This window comes from Diadema setosum, chromosome 11, assembly GCF_964275005.1.
Source record: "Diadema setosum chromosome 11, eeDiaSeto1, whole genome shotgun sequence".
In the NCBI taxonomy this organism is placed as follows: domain Eukaryota; kingdom Metazoa; phylum Echinodermata; class Echinoidea; order Diadematoida; family Diadematidae; genus Diadema; species Diadema setosum.
Genome location: NC_092695.1, coordinates 31,595,428 through 31,621,632, shown reverse-complemented (window position 1 = coordinate 31,621,632; position 26,205 = coordinate 31,595,428). Strand labels below are relative to the sequence as shown.

General features: G+C 37.0%; 1 protein-coding gene across 1 annotated transcript in view; it reads right to left on the bottom strand.

Annotated features, from left to right (window-relative positions):
* The window catches only part of LOC140234661 (tyrosine-protein kinase TXK-like), a 76,363-nt gene that overhangs the window by 35,209 nt on the left and 14,949 nt on the right, over positions 1 to 26,205 (bottom strand). Inside the window, exons 2-6 of the mRNA XM_072314693.1 lie at positions 19,145 to 19,246; positions 12,862 to 12,964; positions 11,201 to 11,406; positions 8,290 to 8,373; positions 6,512 to 6,639 (exon numbers count right to left, since the gene is read on the bottom strand). Of these exons, the coding sequence (XP_072170794.1) occupies positions 6,512 to 6,639; positions 8,290 to 8,373; positions 11,201 to 11,406; positions 12,862 to 12,964; positions 19,145 to 19,246 (623 nt within the window). The remainder of the gene's footprint in view (positions 1 to 6,511; positions 6,640 to 8,289; positions 8,374 to 11,200; positions 11,407 to 12,861; positions 12,965 to 19,144; positions 19,247 to 26,205) is intronic.

Here is a 26,205-nt window from a genome sequence, read left to right as displayed (position 1 = left end):
ATAGGCTAATACATCGTATTGGAATAAAAACTTTGTTCGATATCGATGAGCGTTGATGTGGCATCGTAATGCAATACCCGGGCTTCTTCAAGTAAGTCAGTGTTCGACAGTTGTTGAAATCGTGACATCGCTAAACAGTAATTAGTTTTGGGCTTGAGTGTGCATGATTTCATGGGTTTGTTGAAGGGAAAATGTGGAGAAAGAAGGTGGCTTCAAAATTATTTGCCTGCCCGATCCGGGCAAGCATTTTTATCCTTGTTCAGAACACTTGTACGACTTTGATTTTCACTTGCCCGAGCAATCGGGAAGTGCTTATGTCCGCCCTGCTATTAGACCTTGCTCGCCTAGTATTGTACCTCCTTGGTCTGATCGGTTTGAGGTCAGCAACTATATAGTCAGGCGCAATGGCGTGATAGCTATCATAGCAGATGTCATTTACGGAAGTTTTACGAGCGTGTGCACACTGGTGAAGCAGTGATGTAATTACTCGCGAAAACACCGAACCTTGTCGATGTCGAAGATTCCACTCCTTCTCTTCCCACCTCCCTGGTCAGAATCTCGTATAGTCGTACAGTATTACACTATCGGGCGCGAACGTAAACAAACACACGTGGTTACGCAAAGCATGGCAATTACGAGTAGTTCACGTCTATGTTCCTACGCCAATGAAAGTACTTCCATGACTTGGCTAATCACGTAACAGGCCAGGCACGCAGGCAGTGAGGATGGTGGTGCGGCGAGCGGCTACCAATGCGGATCGGAGCAGTAGAGCCACTTCACCGCGGATTAATACAAGCACATACTGCATGCGAGCAATCGCGAGCTACGAGACTGGGCTGCACAAGTTGGTATCTCGATCCTCGTTTTAAAATCTCTCCTATTTTGATATTTCGCCATTTTTCGTAAGTCTGCTTGTTATTGTCAACATCAACATGTCTTAGATTATCAATCCTGTCACGGACATCCTCATGATTTCCAATTAAACGCTTCATATGACCAGCGAAACTTGAACGTGCTAACATTACAAACGTAAGAAAAATAAGATTACCTAAGTAGCTTGAATTCCTGAATATTGACGAAAATATCTGTAAGAATTACAAAAAATCGAGAGAGAAATGTTTCTTCATTACTATTAAACCATAAAAAGTTATATTTCGTTCAATTCGACTTTTACATAAGGAAATAAAATGCAAAAGAATCAGGTTGTACCTCCGTTAACATTGTACACACATTCACCGGGCAGAGTCCGCAAATCCAGTGCGTGACGTCAGGCGAAGCGGGCATCTTTCCTGACGAATTGGCCCTTATCAGGCTCCAGAAAACCGCAGTTTTTCGTGAGCGTTTACTTCTTTCTAGCAACGCGAAAGCGAAGTAACAAAATTCCATTGCCTTCTATGTCTTCTGAGCTTTCTACTGATGCCTAAATTGCAGAATGTAATGATCTCTTTGAATGTCTACTTTAAACACATACAGTGCACTCCCGTTACGATTGATACAGTTACGAAAAAAATTCCAGTTACACTGTACACTGAAGTAAAAATTCACCAATATCCCCTCTATGTTCTTTATTGTTTATTTGGTTGGTAATATTGGAATTTTGATATAACGAAAGAAAACTGCCAGTCCTGAGGACTCCATTATTACAGGAGTTGACTGTATATTATGCAGTTCTATCATAAGGAGGAAGTGGTAACCCACGTTCCCAACAGCCTTTCTTGCTTGCATCATCTTTCAGCAGGACTTAAAGTTACTGGGACTACATGCAATCAACCTCGCTCACGTCGACCACGCATAGGTCGAATAATCGCCAAAGTCGAAGGTCTTATCGAGTCCTCTTCTCTTTATATTCTATTGATTTTAATCCCTCATTAGTCGAATTTTCTCTTAGTCGAAACTATTTCTTCAGTCCAAATAGATTTGACTTAAATAGGCGAGGTTGACTGTATTACAAGCCTAGTAATATTACTAAACTTATCAATGTGTGTATCACATAGTCACATAACCAATTATTGTCAGATGATTTCGTGATTTGTAATTTGTGAGGTAAAGTTGTCATTAAACTATAAAGTACAGTGTTCTATGTAGAGACATACAAACTGATCACATCTTCACTTCATCCAGTATGCACATGTAGTGGTGTTTCTGGGAAATATGTGAAAATTTGATATGAAACATTGTAATTCCAAATCTTTCCAATTTCGAATAAACTAAGTGTTGAATAAAACTAAGTGTTTTTTTTTTTTCCATTCCATTTAATAAACTTAACCCTTCTCAGAGACAATGGAGTGGAATTTCCCTTTAAATCTTGAGTGGTCAGGCCGGCTTAGAGAAAGACTGGACAAGACTTGCACAAACTGTCTTGTCCTCTTTTACTCACACTCTTAGTTAGCCTGACTCATGCTATAGTCTCTATGAAAAGGCCTCGTTCTCAAAGTGCTTATGGTTGTCTCATACAATGCACGGACTTTATACTTTGGAGCCTTTGATACCGACTCTTGCAGTACTTGCTGTTTTGCTATCTGTGAATCTTGTACTGAGTTCGTTATTCTCTTTGCTTTGTGACATCATTTCCGTTCTACTTCTAATGATATTATCTTTTGGTCTTTACAACTTCAACGTTCATCTTTTTTAACACACGTGTCTTTGGAAAAAAAAAATGCACAGGTACAAGACATATAACTCATGGTGCCCATCATATTATCTCTTGTTTTATGTAGACCTTTGGTTTGTCTGTTGTTGTTTTTTTTTTCTGTTTCTGTTACAAAACTTTTAATGGTTGTATAAACTTCACCTTTGTGCTAGTCCTTTATAGCCATCAGCACAGGATAAGAATATTAAAGCCTGCACGGGTTTATCTAGAACTTAGTTAGTCTTGTACAACACACTCAAGAAATTGACAGACAAAATGAGGGTAAAGGACTGTATACACACTCTCATAATTGTTTTTTTTTTTCATTAAATCTCCAAAACATCTCACTTATACTGAAATAAGCTGACATAAAAAGACCATGGTCCCACTGCATAAAAAATGTAGAGTGGTATGGCTAAAATTAGATATAGAATATCAAACTTCGTAAGAACCCGTATTCTGGATTCTGACGCATTGAAAGCCAGGGTCAAGATGAGTTTAATGTCAGATTTCTTTGTAATAGAAACTGAAATGCAACTTTTTACAGCTTTTGGAGCCTGTATCCTTGTCTCAATCAATCAGTGCAGATAATGAGTGTGTTTGTTCGATCTAATGCTTATCAGGAATACTTTGTGTGGTGGTATGTGCTATAATGTATGCTATTCTGAATCCCTCAAAAGACCCACAGTGTGCAGCGGGCACTGGCAACCATGTCCACTCTTTTTGTATCATGTTCCTTGCACAGTACTTTCCACTTCAACTAACTGCATGGGATCAGTGAGCACAGATTTTATCTCATTAAGTGGAGTAGCTGCTCAAGAGGTAAAAAAAAAGAAAAAAAAGAAGTAATTGCATTCATGGGAAGCATTAATTCAAATCCTAGTTCCTACCCATTTAACAGCAGGCAGACAATTGACTAATACCTCATTATGCTCAGACTACTGTTCTATAATGGTACTGCATTAGGGAAGGAAAAATATCTACTACAAGGGTGATTAAAGTCTGAAAGAGTTAGAATACAAAAATGAAATTTGAGAGATGATGTCTAAGTGGCGCTCTTGTGGTAGAAACCAGAATATGACACACATTTCTGTTTTGCTTTCTAAAAAGGAAATCCGGTGCCTCTACATGGTCATCAGTAATTATTCTTCTCTTTATTTTCCAGGGTGCCTTCATTTTAGCTGATATGGTATGAAATATTATCTAATAATTTCATAGGCCAATTTTAAAATGTTTCTTTTCTGTAGAACAGCAAAGGAAATGTAGACAGGATTGATGTACTTTTCTAAGCGCACTAGACTCTGTAGCAGTCCAAGACATTTTGAACAGATTGCTATTAAAATCTGTACAGCAGGGATTTTTCTGCATGGGGGGGGGGGGGGGCATTAGGACACAAAAGAGGTTCTTTGTCAAACTTGTTTTGTTACTGTGGTACTAGACCAGAAGGTCATTGACACTGCTAAAAATATTGCTACTGTCCTCTTTTTCCTTCTGGACTATCTACTCCTAAAAAAAAGTTGATATTTTCGTGCCGTTGAAATTTTAACATTTTTCGCACAACCAGAAACCAGTGCAAAAATAGCAGCATGTTAATATTTTTGCTTGATATCATTATGTTCCAGTAGTTCATGTCTTGATTTTAAGATAATTCAATGACTGCAGCAATTGATTCAAGTCACGGTCTTAACATCAACACAAGAAACAATACACTGCCATTTGGGGCTGGCTAGACATGATCTTAAGTCTTAAAAGAAGAAATATACAGAAATCGACCTGTTTCTTGCACAATTTGATTCAAAATGTTGATTGAATGACATGCCAAATTCAAGATCAATCTAGAATGAGTTTCCTGTATGTCTTTCCTTCAATGCCTCATTAACAAATAAAAACAAAGTCAGGGAAATGTTCCACTGCCTTTGTTACTTTTATAGTGCAATATTTCTACCATACGAGATGTTAAGTCAGGCTATACCACCCCCTCTTTTGTCCTTAGTCCAGTGGTTCTAGCATCGGTCTCTAGTTTGTTCTTATTTGAGATATTCATCACTCTACTTAAAGGGATGTTACAGTATTGGTGGAGATGAGAATTGGGCTTTTAACTTTTTGCGAGATACCAAGAAAAACACTTATGATACAGTACAGAGCATACCATTTTAAGAAGAATTCATAGTTTATTTGATGAAAATCGGGTTTGGAATGACTGAAACATCCAAAAATAAAGTAAAACAAAGCGATCGTAATAAAGTGTGGGTCCTACACTTTATTAGAATCACTCTTTTGTGAATATCTCAGCCATTTCAAAACCAATTTTCATCAATAAACGTTGAATTCCTCATAGAATTACATGCTCTTTCATATTTCACAAGAGGTTTCTCATTATTTCAACAAAAATGTTAGAAACCTGAAATTAGGTCTCAACCAAAACTGTACGATCCCTTTAAGATTAAAAAAGATGTACACATGAGCATTACCTCTTACTAGTGTTCGAGCTACTACTATTGTTGCTGTTTTATTATTACCACCCTGCTCACACTACAAGTACCATAGGTACTTCCAGTGTTAATACTGTTTCTTAGCAACCATTGTTGCCACAATCAACATTAGTCATCCACTAATGGGCCATTCTGCCTTGTCATATCATATTTTGCTGATGTCAAAAGTTAAACCACATTACGATAAAAACATAGTGATCTGTTGCACACAGTCTTGTATAATTTGCCTTACAGTGTACTTTGTATATACTGTATGTCTCAAGGTGCAGAAACACATACATGTACATACATCTAGTTCTATCTAGATTGTAATGCACTGAACTTGATACAGTTCAGTGCATTACAGTCATGCATTGAACAATTACTTGAACACACTTGTATGTTCTCAGACAGTACTGTTAGTTAGAATACGACACTCTACAACACTCATGGCAATATCATCTTACAGGACTGGGGAGTCTATGGCATCATGAACATACAGTGTGTTTTCTTTGAAAATAAGACAATAAAGCATGAAAAACATTACAGCTTTTCTTAATTACCCGCATGTTATTCTAAACACTTTTTTTTGCTTGGTATACCCCCCCCCCCCCCCCCATGTGCTGCTGGCTACAAAGAAATAAAAATTAGTAAAATGACTGAAATGACCTCAACACTTCATCCAGTGGGTGACTGCAATTTCTGATACTGATGCCCATTAACCCATTGAGGATGAGTCCCGAGTATACTCGGGCAGGTGTCTATGGGAAATGCATGCTGACGCAAAATCAGTCCGTCCTCAATGGGTTAAGAGTCAATACACCTTACAGGTACAGAATCCATGATGGAATTAACTAGGAAGGGGCAAATGGAATGTCAGTTTACACATGATGCACAGGTCTACACGCATCAGCAGGAATTGCGTGCATAAGGCGACTGTGGAATTGTTCAACCCACAAGACACAGCCAAATGGGTTCCGACTATCGTGTGTCCAATGATAATATCGATACATGGCAAATTTACTGGCAGCATCCTACTTCCTTTTGGCTTGCCACAGATGCGTGGCTAGCCATACTGTGCATTTAGTACATTACTAGATGCATGATAAATTTTCTGAATGTATGGCTAGCTATAAGGACACTTACTACAAGTGCACAAACTCTTGCTACAAGTGTGCAGATGCATGACAAATTTTCTGAATGTATGGCTAGCTACAAGGATACTTACTACAAGTGCACATACTCTTGCTACAAGTGCGCAATAGCAGGTTTACAGTGTCTATCACCGGTGATTACAATAATCAACTGTCGAACAGGCAGCCAGATAAAAAAACAACACACTGATCTCAACTGATGGGACTGCAGAATTCTCTCAGCCTGCTCTAAGAAATGCATTGTGTCAGAGACTTACCCATTTTTACAGCGAACTTTCCACCAATATTCTCGTGAGTTGTCTAGTAACGTGTACTCCATGCCTCGCTTCAATGGAATGTCGATATTCTCGATTGGGTCATAGTCATACTTGGCTATTAGTATCACCTGCACAGGGCAATAGTCATGAAGGGAAAACATTACATGAAAATACAAAATTGTACATTGTAATGTTGCCAATTACAATCTCTCTCTCTAAAAAAGAAAAAAAAAAATGTTTACATAATCTGCTTTATAAACAGACATGCATTTCAGTTCCCCCAAATCAGCTTAACCCTATTCTAACTGGGCTATTTGAGACCAAGTTTTTACTGAGGGGGGGTCAATTTGACCCCCCATTCACATCTCGGCCGTCGATTGCGCGATCGCCGCGAAATTTTGCCTGAAGATAGAGCTGGATGTCAACTACAAGATTACATGGTCATACAATAGAAAAATATTGCCTTTCTATTTTTAATAAATTAATTATGCAAATTTGTGCATGAAATCATATTTTCACCTATAACTCCATTAAAAAGGCTGGAGGATTGCTAAATTTTTGTGTCAGAATTCCTCAAGACACATCAAACAATTTTAGTGTAAAAAAATAACACAATCGAAATCAATTTCTTTTGTTTTTTATTGTTTTGTTAATTTCTTATCTATTTTATTGTTTTTTCGACCTTTTGTTTTCTATTATTTTTTTGCCAAAATTTGTTGCAGGCACTTTTTCAGGCTTATCTACACTAGAATTGATTAATTTCAATGGTTAAAAGTTGAAATAATCTCATTTATATCAATTTAACCAAAAAACACAATTTGCATTGGGTTTGCACACGTTATCATGAATTTGAGCTGTTTTTTGGATGACATGCATATGCAAAACATTACGTAACTTCAAAACGGTGTACCCGGACGTCGCAAATTTGGTCTCAAAATATTTGGGAGACTTCAATGAAAAAAGTCGTGAAACGACGCGGCAAAATCTTTGCGTGTTGCGAAATCGTGGCGGGAAACGTTGAGGGGGGGGTCAATTTGACCCCCCCCCCCCCCAGTTAGAATAGGGTTAAAACATCTTAACCCGTTGCAGACTAGACCCGAGTATACTCAGGCAGGTGTTTATGGGGGGAATGCATGTAGCAAAATTGGTTTGCCCTCAACAGGTTAAGTTCTCTGGATTCCAAATATACACCTCTCCTTGTCCTTGTCTGCATAAACTCATAAGAAGTTTTAAAAAGTTTTAAAGAGTAGTATACTGGTGTTCATTCACATTACACTTCAGAACACCATCTTTTCAGCATTGCTGTAATTGGCATGTGCACATACAATACATACGTGTTATACACGACACATGTAAATCTTCCACTGACGTGCAGACAAATCTTTTCACAAACAAATACATACATGTACTTGAGGGAATATGAAAGTGGGTTTCCAATAGATAGGGTCACCTCTGCTCATTTTTCTGCCCTGACAAAGCTAGTCATCCTTGCAAACAAACAAGATCAAACCAACATATCACACACAACACCTTTTGGTGATAGCATCTCAAATAACAGTACAAATTCACACAGTTTCCAGCCTGAGCCCTAGTACAAAAGGAAACAATACTGTAAAAGTGGAAATTAATAAATTGAATTGAAAAAATTTGCCTATCTTCAATATTATGAACAGTCATGACAATTGAGCAAACACTTTTACATTTTTTCCCCACGTTTACATTATCTGGCAGTTATACCAAACTTGGGACTACTAGAGACCCATCAGATGGCTACTTACCTTTGGTCTCTCCTGAACAGGTGGGGTGGGAACAGGTGGCTTGGGACGTGGCCTGTAAGGCTGGCTGTGTTGAGAAGCTGGTGACTTTTGATGCAACAGACAAATAAAAAAAACAAAAAAACAATAACATGAGAGAAGCACCCAAATACCTTGAAGCCTGGCTGGGTAGGACCTGAGAAGCTGCTGACATTGGTATTGCATATAAAAAAATGGGCAGAGAATGATAGAGAGAGAGAGAGAAAGAGAGAAAGACATAGGAAACGTACTGTATGGGCTGTCATTTACCTTGTAGATATTTTTGGGAAAGAGGTAGGTCACAGACATTTTCCCAAGATGTTTTTTTTTTTGTGATTTGACACCGAGACTATCGTAGATGCACTATTACCCTAGCATATGGTAACATTTTCATGTGTTGTTAATTTGGAGACCTATCAGTGATTCGTAAAATCTGCGAAATTTAAACCCTCATGGAAGAAACAGCTTATGAGGTGGCTTGTCTTGTTTGATATGTACATGTATAATAAAGGGAATATAATTCTATGGATGATCTATCATAATCTGCTAAGTTGAAATTATCATTGCACATGGGTATCATGTGAAGTGAGAAAATTGTTTAGTCATTGATAAAGTTTACTTCGATTACTAGAGTGAACTCTAACTTAATTGCAAATTATATAAAGCAAAGATGCCAGCACCTTATAGAACTCTCTTGCATTTTTGCACTAAAATATAATATATTTATTTAAGCTTTAACAACTCTAACTATTTGATTTCAAGGATGATATCCTTTCTTTGTAACTCATGTCAAAAAAAAAAAGAAGAAGAAGAAAGTTAGTGAGGACTGTATTCAGGTCCATGGGAAACTTGTGATGTGATGACATCATTCCCTCAGTTAGTTGGTATACCTGTACATAAAGGGGTTGTGGCCAAGATCCCATCTCAAACCCCCCCCCCCCAAAAAAAAAAAAAAAAGATAGCAAAAAAAAAAAGATAGCACAAAAAAAGATTACAAACAAACATATGAAACCACAATATCCTGTAATTTTCCAATTTCATGTCTGATTTTCTAGTAACTTCTACTGTTCAGTTTATTAGATATTAGGCTATCTATTGCAGTCAACTTGAACTTGAACTTTGACTCTGATATTCGTTTTCCTGACCTGATAGATTTACACAGGATATGTTAATGTCCATCCAATTTTCAATGAAAGCAGTCATCACTGTTAAAGGCATTTGTATTGGAAGCCAGAAAAAATATAAGCACCTGCTGTAATTTACCACTGTCATCTCCAGTAGCTGCAACATTGTGTTAACAAAACTTTTTTTTTTATTTATCAAGAACATCTAAATTGTCTAAGAATGTGCTTTCTAATTGTAATCCCTTCTCAATAAGAGTAATACAAACACTCATGGGAAATATAATTCAAGTGGGTGATTTCAAGTCCAGTGCTAGTGCTGGTGTTGGTGCTATCTTAACACCAGCACCAGCAATAATCCTGAACTTGAAATTTCAATGTGAACAAGTTGGCCTTAAAAATCACACGGTTCTGGGTGCTGGTGTTGTGTCGGGTGTTTAATGTCGTCTGTTGAACCAAACTCCACTATTTGCGGTGCCAGTTTGCATGCTTTTTCTCCCACTGGCTAGCACCAGAGCCCGTAGTGACTGTCAAATTTATGATTTTAAGTTCTGAGTGGGTGTTCACACTGCCATATGTGTGAGATCCACTATTCATGCCCATGCATGCGCTTAATCCATTCCATACTGACTTCTTAAATGCCCATAGACTTAATACGCAGGCAACCAGGTTCCCATACGGAACAGGTTAATCCCCACTCATCTGAAGTACAATGTACTAGTAGGCTATTGTATGTGCATCACCTATGAATGCTAATGCATATGCCACACATGGAATGTAAAACAAACACTCTAGACATTGGCCACATAAATCTTAGTCTCAGACTTATTATAAAAGATCCAAGCAGTTCTTTTAGAAAGAGAAAGTAAATTCCCACGTACTAGGATGTGTTGACACATTTTTGATACATGAGATCCTTTCTGGCTTTTAATTTCGCTAAGGTATTTAGTGATTTCACTGGCCTGCAAATAAGAATATTGGCATTTGAATTGGCAACTGTGCAGAAAAAAAAGTATGGTTACTGTTTTTGTCAAATGATTACTCCTACACACACACACTCACTATGTATTTATGTATACATGTGAGCGTATGTATCTATCCATGTATCTACTGATGTATGTGTGTATGTACAATATGTAAGTATGTATGTATGTATGTATCTATCAATATATCTATCTATATATCTATCCATATATCTATGTCTAAATATCAGTCTAAATATCTATCTACTCATCTATTTATCCATCTGCCTATCAATCCAGCAGAACTGTCCGTGCAAGCCTTCATGGAAATTTACAGGAAGTCAAACAGAGCTTTCATTACATACTGCAATGCACATGAGTATCTTTAGCCAATTCGTGCTATATTATACCGAATGGCGGGAATGACGGAAGAGGGCTACAAAAAGCAAATTGAATTTTGTATAACGCAGTGCCAGTAAAATCATTTATACATGCTATTCATATTATAAATGATAAACTGATGACCATACAAGCTGCCCAACAGAGACCCTGCATTACAAGTACAATGTATGTATACCTGCGTATGAGTGATGGTGTGTGTGTGTGTATGTGTGTGTATGAGTGTACGTTGGCGTATGTACAAATTGTACATACGAACCTCACCAGCAAACACAGTAAATGCATTTCCTGTGCTGAATGCATCCAACATGCGAACACAATACTAGTAATGGAAAGTACAATGTAACTGAGCATTAGTGGTGTGAACAGCTGTGAATGTGGATTTGTGCAGTGATGTGGTGGGCCCTGGCTTGCACTCACAGCTATAATGGGGGGCAGTGGTTGGCTCTGCTTCTTGCCATTCATCTGGCTACGGGGGTACTGTTGTGGCTGCTGTTGCTGCTGCTTGAACGTGTCCTGACAACCGGGGGCGCCCTTGTGGTCCTGCTGGCAGCACGTCCACTTTGTCGTCCAGATGCCATAATGATAGCGGTTACTGAGGTTGTGGTTGTTGCAGCACACTGAAAATGGCGAGATTTGTCGATGGATTAAAAAGCAAGTTGAGACCAAGACCCCGTTTACAGTGCGGGGCCGGGCTCAATTGCACGGCCGAGCCTCGCAATTTTGTCCGTTTACACTGCTGGGCTCGGCCGCGCTTTTAATTCAAACCTTTCAATATTTTGTCGTAGTGGCGCTCTGCTTGTAAACAAATGCAATTTGGTATTGTCTGGTTTTCAGACCCTTTGCCAAATGAATTCCGTGGCGACGAAGTCGCCGTTCGGGCAAAGGCCTTTGCCGAAGGAAAGAATCCTTTGTAGGACAAAACCACCTTAAACTATACTAGTTTTCGACGTTGAGGGGATTAATATCCTGAATAGCGAAAGATACAGGCAGAGGGTTTGGAAGCCAGACTAAAATTGGCCGCGCAATTGGCCGCGCATTTGGCCCAGTTTGCGTTTACACCAAGAAAAGGCCGGGCTCGGCCGCGGCTCGGCCGCAGCCGAGACCACCTCTAGAGCGAGGCCAAATGCGAGGCCAATTTTGGCCTCGCATTTGGCCTTTTGCGCGTTTACACTGAAGCGGGGCTGGGCACGGCCGCGGCCGAGCCGCGGCCTCGCCTCGCACTGTAAACGGGGTCCAAGGAGAAACTATGATTTGCAAATGTTGCTTAAAACAAATGGACGATCTAGATGCAAAGTGAAATGGAATCATTAGAAGAATATACAGTAAAGGGACGTAGTATGAAACTTTTTTTTTTCTACTTCTACTTTGATACTCTACAGGATCCATCACTTTGAATGTAGCGTTAAGGGTAGCATTGAGGATTTTAAATCAAATGAAAGAAGCTTCCAGAAAGATTCTTTTTTTAGGCATAATGTGAAGATCACAAACACTATATGTAGGTAATCCTAAGACAATATTATAATAGTTGTCTTCAATAATGTGAAATGAGAATTGCTTATATACAGTCCCATATCATCAGGTGAGAACCAGAAGGGCGCTATCGCATTCTAAGATTTGAGTATAAATGAAAACTAAACACATGAAATAGAAAGTTTATTTAATCAAAGGTTGGTAGATTTATAAGCATTATTGCAAATATAGGGTAAAATAATGCCCTTGTAATATTTAATCAAATTTGATCATTTTACTGAAAATGAAAATAATTTACATTTGGTGCCATAATGTAGAGGAGATTGAGCTCTACAACGTGATACCAATAACTCAATACCCCCAAAAATTGCAATAAAGCCCTTGTGGTTCTCAGCCAACGATAGAGACTGTGTAGAAACTCCACATTTGTTAATGGCAAGCAAAAGACCCTGTCTGCAGTGACCAAAAGAAATGCCAAGATGACTAAATCACCAAAAAAAATATCAGCTTCTAGCTAGGCATTCCTCCATCTGTCACCAGGAAATCTTTTCACTTCCAACGCATCTCTCATCCTATCTCCATGACGACTCGGCAGTACTTACATGATCTCAGATCCTTGAGCCACTCTGTCTGTGCATCCTTTGTGTGTGGGAAGAAGTAGAGGGTGCATGTCCCATCTGCAGTACCCGGTTCCCCGTACATAATCTGCAGCATTCACGAATCACAGAGGAGTAATGCAACTTGGTGTGTAATCTCTATAGACAACAGCACAAGTGGCTAAAATTGTGACTATCAATCATAGGCCTTGTGACCATCACACATATGCATCACTTTCATACAGTCCAAACTGACAATCAAACAGTTTTTACAGATATATTCACAAATGTTAAAGACTGAGAAAATAGATATCAATGTGAAAGACTCTTCCTCATGTTAAACAATGGACACTACATGTCGAATACTGTATACGGCATATATTTCACGAGTCTAAATTTTTGCGAATCGGGAATTCCTGACAATTTTGCAAGTGGTTAAATTCGCAATTGTGGAGTCCTGCACTGAACGGAGAAATGTACGTGTATGTCATATCCACATTGGGATCAGCATCAACATTTTCCTGTTTTTAATTTTGTGAATAGCACCTGACTCTTGAAATTTGCAAAAATAAAAACGTCACGAAATATTTGGCGTATACCGTAGTGCATGAACCAAAAAAATTGAAAACATATCATGCTGAAACCACATTTTTACTTTAATGGCCTCACACCACTCGGGAACTAGATTGTTTCTTCAAATAATCACAGTTAACACTACCACTGTCTAATAGGAAGACCTTTGAGTAGTGAAGGAAAGAAGGGGAATTAACTGCAGACATACACACACACACACACACACACACACCTACACAAATGACATAGAACACTGACAAGTCAAATGTCACTTCATAAAGTGGTCAATGTGATGATTCCAAGTCACATTCAAGCTGGCTTTAAGGGGAAGAGAAAAACTCGGACAATAGTGGCAAATAAAATCACTTTAAAAAAAATCCTGATCCAAACACCGCTTTACTCTTGTGTGTGAATGGGCTTTATAAGTGCATTTCTCGGGTGTTGTGAATGACAGTACGTGGGGCTTGATGTTACAATTGTATGTCATCATCAACTTTTTGAAAAAAAAAAAAGAAAAAGAGAGAAAAAAAAAAAAACATCCTGATGATCTTCTTGAGAGCTACAGTTCCAGTGGCTTTAGAATGCCACATTTGACTGATCTGAAAGTGAAGTGATGGCAAGTTCCATTTCAGAACACTTTCTTTGAGAAATGGCACAAAAAGCACGAAAAGCATTAAAACATTTCTATTTTACTTTCTTCAGAGTAAAAGCTGTAATAATTCTCGGGGTGACTGTGTGATTTGGACAGATATTTCATTTCTTAAATTTCTTAAATTTGATTTTATACGGAAATACACCTGGAATCAAGATTATTTCATCTTTTTCTATCTCTTGTTACTGCATAGTTTACATTCATCTGGCTATGCAACCATTGTGTTTCCAACAGGTGCATTTATTTCATGTAAAAAATACATCCTGTATTAAAAGCGAGGAACACAACACCACTGTATACCAGGTAATGAAATGCACAGTAGTTTGTTCAGGAAGGAACTTCAGCTCATTTTGTGGTAACATGGAAGGAATTAGTCTTCAATCTAGGCTGCCAGCAGTTGCTATCATTACCCACTTGTAGTGCAATAAAGCAGTGAGTTGGAAAATCCAGAAGAGGTTAGAGAGGAGATTGTTTGTTTGTTTTGTTTGTTTCATTTTTTTCTGTCTGAGGAGAAAGCTGGATAGCCCATAATCAGCTGAACTAGCTGGTCTTCCATGGGGTCCAGATGGATGTGAGGCAGGACCACTGGTTATGCACCCAGCTGTCTGTGATAAAAGTCTGAAGCGGGATCTTTTGTGCAGGAGTTGTGCCTCTCTCACACATGGGACCTCAATTTCATGTCCTGTCTGAGGGACAGAATGGCTTGCTTCTTACTAAAAGGGGAGGGCATGATTAAACACACAACATTGCTCAGCTACATCCAGGAATCGAACCTGGGTCCTTTGGATCTGGAGGCAGACAAAGCTACCGAATGAGCGAAATCACCGCCTTCCTCAGATTAAAGGACAAGTTCACCTTCATTAACATAAGGATTGAGAGAATGCAGCAATATTAGTAGAACACATCAGTGAAAGTTTGAGGAAAATTGGACAATCGATGCAAAAGTTATGAATTTTTAAAACTTTTGTGTTGGAACCGCTGGATGAGGAGACTACCAAGGCTCGTGATGTCATTTGAGTACAACAGTATAAAGAAAATGTAAAGAAAATTCAACATATTTTCCCTTTTTTCGCATAATAAAAGAGCACTTGACTTGCCTCTTTCTAAAGGCAATGGAAATAATATTACCCATAACATATGTCAGTAACGAGTCAAGGAAATGTGTACTTTTTTCAAAAGATGAAATTTTGTGAAATTCTCTTTATATTTTCCTTATATTGTTGTATGCATGTGACATCATACACTGCAGTAGTCTTCTCATCCAGCGGTGACTGCACAAAAACTTCAAAAATTCATAACTTTTGAACGGATTGTCCGATTTTCCTCAAACTTTCAATGATGTGTTCTACTAATATTGCTACATTCTCTCAATCCTTATGTTAATGAAGGGGAACTTGTCCTTTAACTATCATAATGTGCACATGTATTATGATCTATGTGTGGGTGCATATTACTGCATTTCCCTGTTTCTGACTTAACTTTTTAGCAGCACATAATCCTTAATTCTAGTGAATTAGAGACAAACATTCTCCATCAGAGCGTAAGTATTCTGGATTATCAATGAAATCTGAAAACTATCATGATATGTAACTTTAGCAAGCTGCAAAAAATATTAAGCTGCTAGAAGATGACCAAGGACAAATTGAACATCAGATTATCATGCCATGCTGAATAGAAGACGGTTTAAATAAATCATCCAGAATATCAATGTAAGCACCAAGCAAAGTTTGTATGCCTTCACATTTTCTGCAGATATCCAGCAAGCTCCTGTGAATATTACATTGTAGAGCTATTTCTTTACCTAAGCCAACCTGCACATTGGCACTGGTCCAACGGTCCCTGACCAGTAAAAATCACTGTGGGACCAGAAACTTTCTCAGGAATGCATCAGTAAAATATGGAAAAACTGGGTACCTACTGGTCCCACAAACAGGTCAGACCAGTAGCAAAAAATGGGTTAATGTGCTACCCCACCCTAGGTGACATCGGAGGGAAGAGACAATGCTTGAGACCCCACTGATACAATCAGAATAAAGAATGACCGCACAATAGTACTGACATCGCAAGAAGTTTTGCAATGGGTACACAACAGGGATATTCCCTGGCTTTTGATATATCTTTTCATCATCCCCTGAATAGTGCAGTCACTTCTAATGCTAGCTCTTCAATGGGACAATGTTATTGATAAAACAGCGTTTATCCTGTTCGTAACTTCCTAGTTACAGTAAACTAAACAGGACATCTCTCTGAATATAGACCAGAACTCTGCCCTGTGAACCTTCACCAGGTGAACAAAATTTTCCATCGGGACCTTGTATGCAACATAGTGTGATTGTGGTGACTAGATTGACCCTGATACATTTATGCTCTGTTTTCACGAAAATACTCATGGCATTGGAGATGGAGCTATAGTTTCGAGGGCAATCAGTTTTCAATATCTAAACAAAAAATGACACCTTTTAGATCTATACAGTAAAGAAGAAAAAAATCTGTCTAAATTTTGCTTTGACCTAATAATCTCAGGAAAAAAAAAAAACCAACAACCAAGGATAGATTACTGTATACACCATATATCTAGCGAGTCTAAATTTTTGGGAATTGGGACTTTCCAACAATTTCCGAAAAAGTAAAATTCGTGATTATGGAGTACAGCACTGAACAGAGAAATACTTGCGTGCACATCACAATCATGTCGGAATCAGAGTTAAAGGGATCGTATAGTTTTGGTTGAGACCTAATATCAGCTTTCTAACATTTTTTTGGTGGGATAATGAGAAACCTCTTATGAAATATAAAAGAGGATGTAATTCTATAAGGAATTCGACGTTTATTTGATGAAAATTGGTTTTGAAATGGCTGAGATATCCAAAAAAGAGCGATTCTAATAAAGTGTGGGACCCACACTTTATTACGATCGCGTTGTTTTACTTTGTTTTTGGATGTCTCAATCATTCCAAACCCAATTTTCATCAAATAAACTTTGAATTCCTCTTATGTATAATGGTATTTTCTGTACTGTATCATAAGTGTTTTCTTGGTATCTCGCAAAAAGCTAAAAGCCCAAATCTCATCTCCACCAATGCTGCACCATCCCTTTAATATTTTTACGGGTTTTTAAATTCACAAATACATGTAGCACCCAATTCGCGAAATTCGCAAAGATAAAAACCGCACAAAATATTCACCATGTACAGCATTTATTATACAACAAAATTTGATTTTACTCCAAATTTTGGCTAAACACTATCAATGTTACATGTACCTTGTATCTCTCCAAACCTCAAGGAAAAACACTCATCTCTGGTATTGTTACGTATGTAAAGCCCAACAATAATTTTCAACATGCTGTTTGACAACTCAATTAGATATTCTTTTCTGATATTCCTTTTGGTTTTTAGTGTCTGTCATCAATACTTTCAATCAATCAATTTGCTGGAATTAATTTAGATAAAAATCCCCTGAAAATATTGTCATGCTATCACTAATTTATAATCCTGAATTTAAATCTACTGCATTAATTCTATTTCTAATGATTATAGGATTCAGAAACCATGCAGTTTTGTATCTTTCACACCATTCACGTGTACATCCAATATGTCATTACTTTGTAAGCCATTAGTCTAAAGTATAGTCTAATACAATCACTAAGATGCAAATAGAGATCATAGCAGTGTATGGCTTGATTTCTGAGAATTATTATTCTTTCAACATTTGAAGAAAACTGATCTAAGCCTTCACATTTTGAAGGGAAGCTGAAAATGTTTGATGCTCTAATTTCGAACAACGGGCCCCTTCTCAACTTGTAACCTCTTGGGAGCCCAATCAGGCCACCACTGCCACTATGATAAACAACTTACATTATTTTCCTTGAAGAATATCTAAATGCAATATAACTGACCGTTAGATGTACTGCATACAAATCTGGAAAAGAACCACTTTGAGGTTTACATCATTTTGGAAACTTTGGGACCCATTCTGGACTGGGCCCTATGGGGGACACCTGAACCCCTTTGAAGGACTCTGCATTCCCTAACTGTAATAAAGAGTCCTGCCAAGTTTGCATAAGTGTGATCATGGCTTTTAAAGAAGAAGATTAAACTCTACAGTGGACGACAGATTGTCGAGATGTTGTCATTGTTAACTTGAGTCTTTGGTTCATGTGTATAGAATCTAAATGTACCTAGACATGTTAATAGAATTAATTTTAACAAAAAAATCAGAAGAAAAAAAATGTTAAAAACCTGTCCAATAACTTAGATAATGAGGTGCAGCCATACAAAGTTAAAACTGAAGGCTTATTGAAAATAATCCCCATGGACACAAATGTGTGATCTATTTTATAGCAACTCAAGAAACATGACATTGCAGTAGCTACACATGCTTAACATGGGTGCTTTCAGACAAACCAGATATTCATATAGTCATATAGGACATACAATGTGCACTGAAACACACCATGGTGTAATGGCAACATTCCAGAAAAAGCTGCTGAGCAAATGCGCAAGGGCCATTTGAAATATCGGCAGAAAAATTATAGGCAAGGGTGCAGATTTTCTAGTTCAACATGAAGTTTGTTCTGACTTTTTGCAATGAGAACACTGAAGAAGAGCAGTGATATTTTTCATGTAATCTCTACTCATCCTACAGATTCTTCTCCCTGGGCACACATAACACATAGACCTAGCTGTCCAGGTATTCGTTAAAGTTTCATCCTATAGCCATACAAATGTATTGCATCACAGCAGACTGGTGAGCCAATTTTACACGGCACTTTATGGCAACCCCACCCCCCCCCCAGATATTTCTATCTCTGCAATTTTTCTTTTGTTGCAGTATGAATAGAAAGCTCAAACACAATCTCTGATTGCCTTTACATCAACATAGATAAGCACTGAATTTGATCAGTGTTTAGTAGTAGCCACGATAAAAGAAATCATGGGCATACATACTCAAGCAGGATTCAAACCTATGAGAGCTTATCCTCAAAGTTAATAGCTAACCTTGAAGTTAAGATCACAGTCTGAACGAAATTTCCTGATGAAAATGGGCATAACTAAAGCCTACCTGTATGCCATGTTTGAAATTCTCCTGGAAAGCGCCATCTGCGACAGCCTCTACTACTCTGATTGACGATAGCTCTATCTTGTTCTTCACCTTCCCTCGTTTCTGTCAAGAGGTCAAAAGGAGAAAGTACAGGGAAGTATTATTAAGAGATACATTTGTACCATACAACAATATCTTATAGATCAAACTGTTCATAATTGAGTTTCAATGATAATCATTATCATTACAATGATAATACTTGGAAAAAGACAAGGAATAAAAGATGGAGATAAAATAAAGCTGAAGAAATAAAGTAATCATTACAACTTAATCAGTAGGTACATGTATGAATCTATATATGATATTGTCAAGGGTTGGGACTGAAAAATCAGGAGGGGAAGGTTATTGGTCCTGTTTACCTTTAGGAGCAGTGATTTAAAAAAGTGATTTAAAAAAAAAAAAAAGATATCACTTTTGATGCATATGTGTAGGTCAGTAGTATCACAAAACATCTTACCATATAATTTTTTTTTTTTTTTTTTTTTTTTGCGATAAAGCCTAAAATATAAAGGAGATATCACTATTTTTCTCATTAAACTGTAACTGTAGACGGTTTAGTCTGGAAATATTTTTAATGTAACTATTGTTCACATTTTGTATGTTTATCAATACTTAACATCGATTATACTGGTTCAAATTTTTACATTGGTTGTTTCTATCCTTAACTCACATTTTAGAACTATTTTGAAGCACTAATGCTGGGTTTTTGTTTCATCTACAAATGGTAAATTATGCCTTTAATCCATTATTAGGGACACAAAGAAAAAAAAAAGAAAAAATTCTAATAGACTGCGTGTTTGAAGCAGTTTTGGGACAAGTTATCACTTAACAATAAAAGTGCACTAAAAGATCATGTGTTAGTTGGTAATGTTTGTTGAAAACAGAAAATATGAAACCTAACACCTCTGAAATGTACCCTCTTTTACTGTGGAAATACCCAACTGTATCAAGCCACAGATCTATATGGAGCTGCTACCAATCCAATCATTTAGCTTGGTTTTCTGTTTTGCTGCCGTGCTGATCATGCACAGAAATCAGTTTTCTCCTTATTCTATTGGCAGTTGATCTATTATTGGAAAACTGAACACACAAAAAAAAGAGAAAATGTTGATGCTGAATAAGGCAGCTAGTGAGTACTGTAAAACGAGGAATGTTCGCGTGCATTTTAATTTCGCATGCGCCAAGATTCGCGAAATTAAAATGCACGCGAAAGTTCTTGTCTACACTGTATGCATTGAATGCCAGTGGCAGTTCGCGAAAATTTCATGCCGCAAAAAAGGCCGCCGGCCCCAATTCGCGAAAAATTTATGCCGCGAATATATCATGTTTTACAGTATTGCACAGACAAATAATACCACAATAATTCCATGTAAAGCTGCTGCAGGGCCAAAACCATTAAAAATGTACAATTCAGGTTTTGAAATTTTGAAAAAATGAAGTTTTCTCAAAAACATTCATACAACGAAAAATTGCAAGAGGATACACTGAATTTCAACTCAAACAAAAATGAGCAACAAATGTTGCAAACTTTTTATGTTCTGATATTTGAAGCTGAACATGAAAATTTCACCACTGTAACTTACGTTACTGCGTTTATTTTTCTTTGACCATATTCATTCTGTTTAGGGATGGACAATGCAACTATCCTTCTATTGGTGGATAGTTTCGAAGATATGACCATTCTTATTTCAATGTGCCTTCTATATTTTTTCAGTCATTTGATAAGTCACTGTAACCGTGAATTAAGATATTGATAGATATGATGGAGGTTGTTAACCATGTAAAGTTAGATTGTTTCCTATATTTTTTCTATTCGGACACATAGAACTTGCAGATAACTGCCAAATTATTCTAGATGGATTTGTCCTACACATATTCTCAAACAATCTCAGTCACCATATGACAAATGAAAATGTGACGGTTTAAACCTTGGTAACGTTTGTTACGCATATGAGTCACGTATGTTACATAAATATACTAAACACTAAAAAAGAAGATAAATATTAAGAGTTCTAATAAATATCAAGAGTACCAGCGTTGCAAGACCTTCAGTACTTCTGGAAGCAGATTTATTTAATTGTCGTCTGATGTTATCGTCCGTATAATATATACATTTGGCCTTAAATGAAAAATTGGAATAAGATATCTAAATTTCAAGAGTTTATTTTGTCTGAATATTATGAGTTTCACTGCAAAATTACTTATTGAAGTGCCGTGTTCAAAACCCAAGGAATATATTTATATAAGAGTCACAAAAGACATTGTCAAGAAGCCCTAAAATGTATCAGTGTGTACTATAAACAATTGTAACGTATGTTTCAAATGTTTCCAGATTGAAATATTAATCATTCGAAAGTGGAGATGCATTGGAAAGTGCATTAAAAAGGAATGATACATCGCTAAACAACATTGCACAGTGTAAGTGCACAAACTGGTCAGCACTTAACTGTTTAGCATATTAAAATTTACATCAATAAGGTACATCAGGCATAAGAGTGAAAAATGTGAAATAAATCACAGCGAGCCTATGAAGTTTAAAATGCAAACACCACCACTGCTTTATGATTAATAATGCATGATTATCACGAGTTTCATTAATGAGCAAACCATGCGTTATTGTTGCTTAAAACGTACAGATTTCTTGGCACATTGTTCCATAATTTGCCAAGAAATCAGTAAGTTTGAAGCAACAACAATGCATGGTTTGGGTAATAGTCACAAAAAATACAGAATTAAGAACAATTCAAGAGTGGTCACGTAAATAGACAGCTTTCTCACGGTTTTAGATTGAGAGTATAACTGACCTATGACACACTAGTCTATAAACACAACAATGATAAACACAAAAAGGCGCACCTTTCATAATTTGTATGCCCCCTCTTTTCTTTTCTTTTTTGGAAAAAGGCAGTGGAAAAGGCATGGAAATGTTAGAAGAACAAATTGCAATTCTTCTATTTCCATTACATAGAAAAGTTCGGTGACATATAAAATGTCTTTAATGTATATTACATCATTGTAAAAGACAACTGTAGACTCACAATCTGGTATTTTTCTGCAAAAAGCAACTTTTAATAAAAGGTACTGAGTAAGAGCCAATGTAGGAGAGAAGAATGCAAAAGTGGCGAGTTGTATTAAAGTGAAATGATATAAAAGTTAGTATAAGAGCGTTAGTATAACGCTTTCTTCTATTTTCTTGGCTAAACTTCATATTTTCATTAATATCTCGGAAGAGTTAGATTGGGTAGAAATTCTTATGGATGATTTTCGGTGCATAAACAAGGAAATTTACATACATTTCATCCTTTCAATTTGATATCTACAAGCCAACACTTTTATCCAGTACCTTTTATTGTAAAGCATACATAAGTATACATCATTAGCAAATTGTTAAATTTGTGAATCAATTTCCATGTCAATCCTTGTCAATCAAGTCGACATTATCACCTTCATTCTCCCTTTGCTGAGATCGGTTTAAGCCTTCTTTTATTTTCTTGCCGAAGGCTCTGTGCTTTTTTACTCTTTCATTTTTTTCTGCGCTCTTGTTTTTCCCAACTCTTAAGATTTTCCACAGGAACGTAATACTTTTTTACACGTTGTTTCTCGGATTTACTCTCTAAAAAAAAAAATCGAGTGAAAATATTCACTCTTGATGGGATGAATACAAAAAGAGAGTGAATTTAAAGTGAAAATGTTCATTTTCACTCTTTACCTCAGGGACCACTCCTAACTCTTCGAGTGATCCCTGAGCTCACCCCAAAATGAGTGAAAATGAATTTTTTCACTCAAAATTCATTCCAATTTTGCTCTAAATTCCTGTTTTTGTAATCACTCCATTAAGAGTGAATATTTTCACTCAATTTTTTTAGAGAGTGAGGAAGGCTTCTTCTCCAATCTCTTCCTAATTCCTTCTTCAGTAATCGGCCTGAATCTTGGCTCTTGATTTTCCCATTTTGACCCCTTGGAACCTAAGGAGTAATGATAAAATTCCCTTAACAGAGAAATAAGAACATCCATACTGCAAATCCGTGATAAGATATTCTTACATAATTACGTAACCTACGTTACCTCTAATTACAAGGAATGAAGTGTCACATAATGAATTTGGTACGCTACAATAACTATAACTTTGAAGTAAATGGTATGATAATTAAAATGAAAACCATTGTTTTCATAATTTATGTAATAATTAACATACATATTGGTTTGATTTAGAGTGATTGAAACCTACGTTACCAGGGTATTCAGGGCCTCATTGACAATGATTATCGCCAAAAAGAATGGTTAGTGCAAGCCTAAAATTGAAATATGTTTTTCATCTGTTTATTTATGGATATTAGTCTTTTTTAGGATAAAGCTTTGGTGAAAAGTACGACAGTGAACATGCAGATGTAAAATTGAAACTTACGTTACCTTAAGTGAAACCTACGTTACAATATTGACCCTATGTTTAGGTACCCTAATGTGGTATAAATATCTGAGTGAGATGTAAACTTGTTATTCTCCTCGACAAAACAAACACCAAAGTACTTGCTTATAGTAAAAAAGTACCAATATTTGAATGTAATTACGCTAAACATGACTTTGAAAATATACATACCGTTCGCTCAGATACTGAGAAAGATCTCGTGCAGTCCATTCCCTGTGAGTCGTCAACGTGATGCGCCATTTTGTCGCAATGACTGTTTCTAAGCAACTATGGAGTGTAGATGGCTCTAGATAACACTTGTCATCGATGAATGGTTGCAATGTTAATGAATCTAATTAAGATTATTTTTTCGGGGGTAACGTATGTTTCGGTAACGTAAGTTACATCTGACCTTCGATGTGACTTTTTCAAGTGATTAGTAATGGCTCATAATTGAAAACTCAGTGGAGAGATTGGGGTACCGTATGCCTATGTTTGGTAATTTCCTTGTAACATTTTCATTTGTAATTTTCCATAGCGGTGGTAACGTATGTTTCATTTCTTAACCATACGGTCTGAAACGTGTTAGTACGTGAAGCTTTTTCTCTGCAGCAGATAACCAGGTGGCAAAACTATTGTTTACAGCATTGGACGAGACATTTTCTAAGTTTTTAGGACGGATAATTCACAATTTCAACCCCAGGGAATGTTTTAAAGGAAAACTTGAAATCATGGTAACGTATGTTTCACAGGCCTTTGCGACAAATTTGACTTGTAAAATAATTCAATTGAATAGTTTTCAATTATATTTCTTTTTATTCTAACGTGGAGGCAAATGGCTTAATTTGCTTTAGAACAAGTTATAATGAGAAAAGATCATGCTTTCATTTGCATAATAGTAACATATCGGCAAAATTATTACTTTGCGACATCCTGTTTTTGGCGGGTTTACCATCTTTATGAATGCATAACTTCCGAAAGAATCATAATTGGATGTTCAAATTCTCGGCAGTTCTAGTTAACAATGTACTAACGATAACTATTACCCGAAACTTACGACAATCGGTCGTTCCTTTATTTTTTCTTTGGTAAAACTATTGCGACAAGTATTTCACTAAATTGTACATATTTAGTGGTTTTGAACCTGCAATGTGTCATTACAGAGCACAATGAAAATAACAACAACATTACATTGAGAATGCATTACTTTTGAGATACTTAATACACTATTATCAAAGGATCTCAACTGGTAAGTAAGGCTGACTCACAGATAATGTATGCAAGGAATGGAATAAAAATCATGAGGGTTAGCCATTGCAGCAATATACATGTAACTCATCAAAACATGGAGTGCTTAGACATAAGATATAGAATAACACACTTTGGAAAGCTCTTGAGAGTGGTCATTGTTCTCGGGGGTCTCAAAAAACATCCAAGATACAATGTACAATGGACCAGTTTTGGTCATAGCTGTATCTTTAACTCATTGAGATTTTTTCCAACAATGCAACTGGTAATTCACAGAGTGTATCAGGCCGATACAGGCTATGTTGTTACAAATCTCGAAGGGGTTAGCTTTAGAACTGAATAGGGAAGTATTAAGGCTGTGTTAAACAGTTGTGGAGGTGTTTGGAGCACAGTAAATTCCTATGACACTAGTGCCACATTAAAGACATCAAGACAAATTCCTATGACACTATTGCCACATGAAAGACATCAAAACACTATAGCCCGTATTCATGAAGGTGGTTTATATCAAAACCATGTTTTAAATTTAGCCCATGGACTACATAAAGCACGAAACTAACATACCTTACACATGTAATAAATCAATACAGTTATTATTGGACGTTTGTTGGCATACATTGTACATTTAATGTAATACAATCTGTCATATACATTTACACAGAAGAAACTTGCATAGGCCATAGACTGATTTTAAACCACCTTTGTGAATATGGGCAAGGCTTACAACATGATGAATTGTGAAACAGCATGAAAAGAAATTTACTTCATGCCCAAACTTTCTTTTTTTCCCCCTCTTTAAATCAAAATAAATTCTTTGTGTAATGGTTACATAATGCAATTGAAACTTTACTGTGTACTGAAGTCTTAACAAATCAGTAAGGGAGTACAAATATCACCACATACAGTTTAGGTAAATCACAGCAAAAGACTACAAACTTCATGTTAAAGCTTGTAACTTCATAAAAAAAAAAAATAATAAAAAAAATCCTGGACCTATTTAAGAGGCACTCACAGTTCTTACATCTGGTAAACGAGCAACATCCAGGAATTTCTGCCCTGTCACAGATGACATGAGTGGCAGGGGGTTGACGCTACTCCCTGCATCTGATCTTTCAATACTGTCTGAATCTTTTCGCGTATCACTCTGCCTTCGGACAGCTGCTCTGTTTGACACAATGGCCACATCATAGTCCGCTTCGGGAAAGACTTTTGCTGAGACAAATCTCCGGGGGTAAGATGACCTGTATTCCTCGCTATAGTACGATGTGTCTGATCGACTAGAATCCGGCGGTGAATATTGAAGATGAGGCGTGTACCGGTACACTTCTTGATGTGAGACTTCAACAGCCTTGATGTCGTACACATCCAC